At 33.0% G+C, this 2,914-nt stretch overlaps 1 protein-coding gene across 2 annotated transcripts in view; it reads right to left on the bottom strand.

Annotated features, from left to right (window-relative positions):
• Nucleotides 1–620: 620 nt before the first annotated feature.
• CSN1S1 (casein alpha s1) overlaps nt 621–2,914 on the bottom strand; it is an 8,731-nt gene continuing 6,437 nt past the window's right edge. Inside the window, exons 6-7 of one of the 2 annotated variants that reach the window (XM_011927088.1) lie at nt 2,199–2,353; nt 621–998 (exon numbers count right to left, since the gene is read on the bottom strand). In XM_011927088.1, coding sequence (XP_011782478.1) covers nt 2,228–2,353 — 126 coding nt within the window. In that variant the 3' untranslated portion in view covers nt 621–998; nt 2,199–2,227. The remainder of the gene's footprint in view (nt 999–2,198; nt 2,354–2,914) is intronic. The other variant, XR_001000156.1, reaches the window with a different exon arrangement.

Below are 2,914 nucleotides of genomic sequence, written 5' to 3'. Positions count from 1 at the left end.
TGGAGTAAACCTTACCAGGTAAATCTCACCTGGGGCTTTGAAAATATTGGAACAAGTAACTATTTTTATTTAGAGAAATAGCTCCTACTTCGGCTCTGAAGGACACCAAGTTACTGTGTTCCTGAGCTGATCTTTTAATGACTATTATCCATTTCTCTAGCTATAAACTTATGTATAACCAACCGGATTGGACTCAAACAGGTCCAGATAGTGTAAGTAAACTGTGTAATCAGGTTTATCAAACTCTGGTGTGCTCACAACTGCCACACTGTTGTTTCTCTCCACAGCTCTATGTCCTCATGGAAAATGTTCTACAAACCACTGACTATAAATTAAAGACATTGGACAGTTTACAAATGCCTTTTATGATCTGGCTGCTAGTGCCAGCCAGAAGTGAACAGTTCTACAAATCTTCACTAAAATATGATTGAAAGTGTCATAAAAAATTAATGAAAACAAAATGTTACATACATTACACTATTAACAGGATTATGTAAATACTGGTGATGGAATAATGACAGAAAATATGGATTTTAATTTTATGCAAACAAATATTATATGCAAAGACTCAAGATGATTATGTAAATACTGCAGAATAATGACAGAAGATAGGGATTTTGCCTTAAAGTGTAATTTATTGAAAAGAAAAAAGAAAACAATCTCTGTCACTGCATAAAATTATTTTAAATGATGGCACTTACAGAATTGACAATTCAAATGCCTTTTAAACAGAAAGTCCACTAGAGAAACTTAGTAAGGACTTTAATACCCTCTGATTAGGTGCCCTCCATATGGCATGACACAACTGAAATTCAGACAAGAAACTCTCTAGGAAAACTTAGCTTAAGGAAAAGAATGATATGCTATTAAGTAGATAACTCAAAAAGAACAATTTCCTTCAATATAGGATTTTACTATTCTAAAACAACAGTCAAGTCTTCAGATAAGATGGTTTTTCATAAGAGGAGAAATTCAGAGAATGAACTTTTCAGTCATATCTGTAAATAGAAATAAATATGTGGTGAGTTATATCAAATATTTTTGAAGAAAAGGAAAGCTCTTATGATAGAACACATTTTACTACTTTCTCTTCATATTAAACAAGCTCACAATGTTATTTATGCTTTCCTGTTACTGACATACATATCCATTGCTCTTGGTTTTTAAGCTGCAATGACAATTTTATTACTAAATTTTATTTTGTTTCGTGGTATCATCGAAGATATGGCAAGGCAATTAGTGTAAAAGGCTTTCACATAGGTTAGTGTTTGATCGTTTTCCTTAGTTTAATGTATTAGAAGGAAAGTTTCCACTACTGGAAAAGGAAACACACACACACACACACACACACACACACACACACACAGTTAGAAGCTCCAAGTAGTGGATGAAAATAATTAAACTTACAGACTTTTTCAACTGGTGTTGACAGACTAAAACTTTATTTCACTATGTGACTTGTTAAGGGTGTCTATCTGACCATAAAAAATAAGATCAATGGTTAGATACCTAATTTCCAAACTTACCAAGGGCCCTAACTGTGGAGTCTCTGAGAATTTAGTTAATTCTTCTGAAATCACGAAAATTGTTAAAATCATGTGATTAAAGGAAGTCAGCAATAAAAGTTTGCTAAATCAAGAAAAATAGACTTCTACCTATTCAGTGTTTATTTTGCCCACAATATGCTTAACAAAGATTACTGAATTTGATCACCCTAGGGATTATAATAAATCAGGATTATTATAAAATTTCAAGTCAGCAAAAAGGTCAGGATTTGAATTTTGGACTACTGAACACCAAAATATGTGTTATATTACCTACCCAGTGTTTTTATATTTATCACTGGTATAACCAGAAAGAATTCACTTAAAGATTAGTAAAAGCTCAAAAAGGATATTGTTGAATTACATGTCAGAAGTCTTTATATTTTTAACTTGAAGTTATTTTCCACTCTCATTAGACTAAATATCATTTATAGAATATATAATACTGCTCTACATGTTACTAAGAAATTGATAATATTAGCCACAGCTGCCAGAAAATATTATCAATTTTCCATTTCAGTACATATTAGTCCTTTGCAGTAGACATTGATTTGCCATGTTTAATCTAAATCTGTTCTTGTGGTATGTTCTCCAAGCTATTTTACTTGATTCCTTTGGTAGAACATCAAGATGTAGTAATTTAAATGAACTTACCACCACTGTAGCATGATGTTAGTTTTTTCCTAATTCTCAGAAGCAGTGGGATTGGAGATGTCAGAAAATGGTGGGAAAGGAACATAGTGCACGATTTGTGGATAGTACCAAATAGCGTAGGGGTAGACAGCAAGTTGGTTGAGCTGCTGGAAAGGCTAGAGGTAAAAACATTCGAAAAGCAACAGTGTATGAGCAATTGCTGTTTTCACTCCCTGAAAAATATCAATACATTTCATTCATTTCCAAGATGCCTGTTAGCATCATAAAAAGTGATTACTCTGTGAGGGAAAAGAATAAATCAAAATCTTCTATGGTGAACCATGTTGAAGAAACTTTCAGAAGGTGCTCTTTTAAGGAACCTGAGGGGCAATGAATAAATCACATTTTTAAGGACACCATTTAAAACTGAACTCCAAGAACCCACATTACTCACAGGTCTACTTATCAGACCCCGGAAGAGACTAGTAGCATACATTTCATTATTATTTACTTTATAAACTCATGGGTATTTTTGCCATTTAGATCTATAATTTTCCTTAAAGCCACTTGAGTCAAAGTACAGGCCCTGCATCCAGGGTCAACACAGCTGTCTTTCAGAAATGCCAGGAACAGAACAAAAAATTATAATAATTCTTTAATTCCTAGGCCAGTGTTCTTTTCAAATACTAGAGTTTTGGGGCCAAAACTATTTTCTTTTCCATAATTTTGGAACAGTT

Source organism: Colobus angolensis, unplaced genomic scaffold (assembly GCF_000951035.1).
Source record: "Colobus angolensis palliatus isolate OR3802 unplaced genomic scaffold, Cang.pa_1.0 Scaffold70, whole genome shotgun sequence".
In the NCBI taxonomy this organism is placed as follows: domain Eukaryota; kingdom Metazoa; phylum Chordata; class Mammalia; order Primates; family Cercopithecidae; genus Colobus; species Colobus angolensis.
Note: the sequence above shows the minus strand (reverse complement) of the source record. Positions and strands in the feature narration are given on the sequence as shown.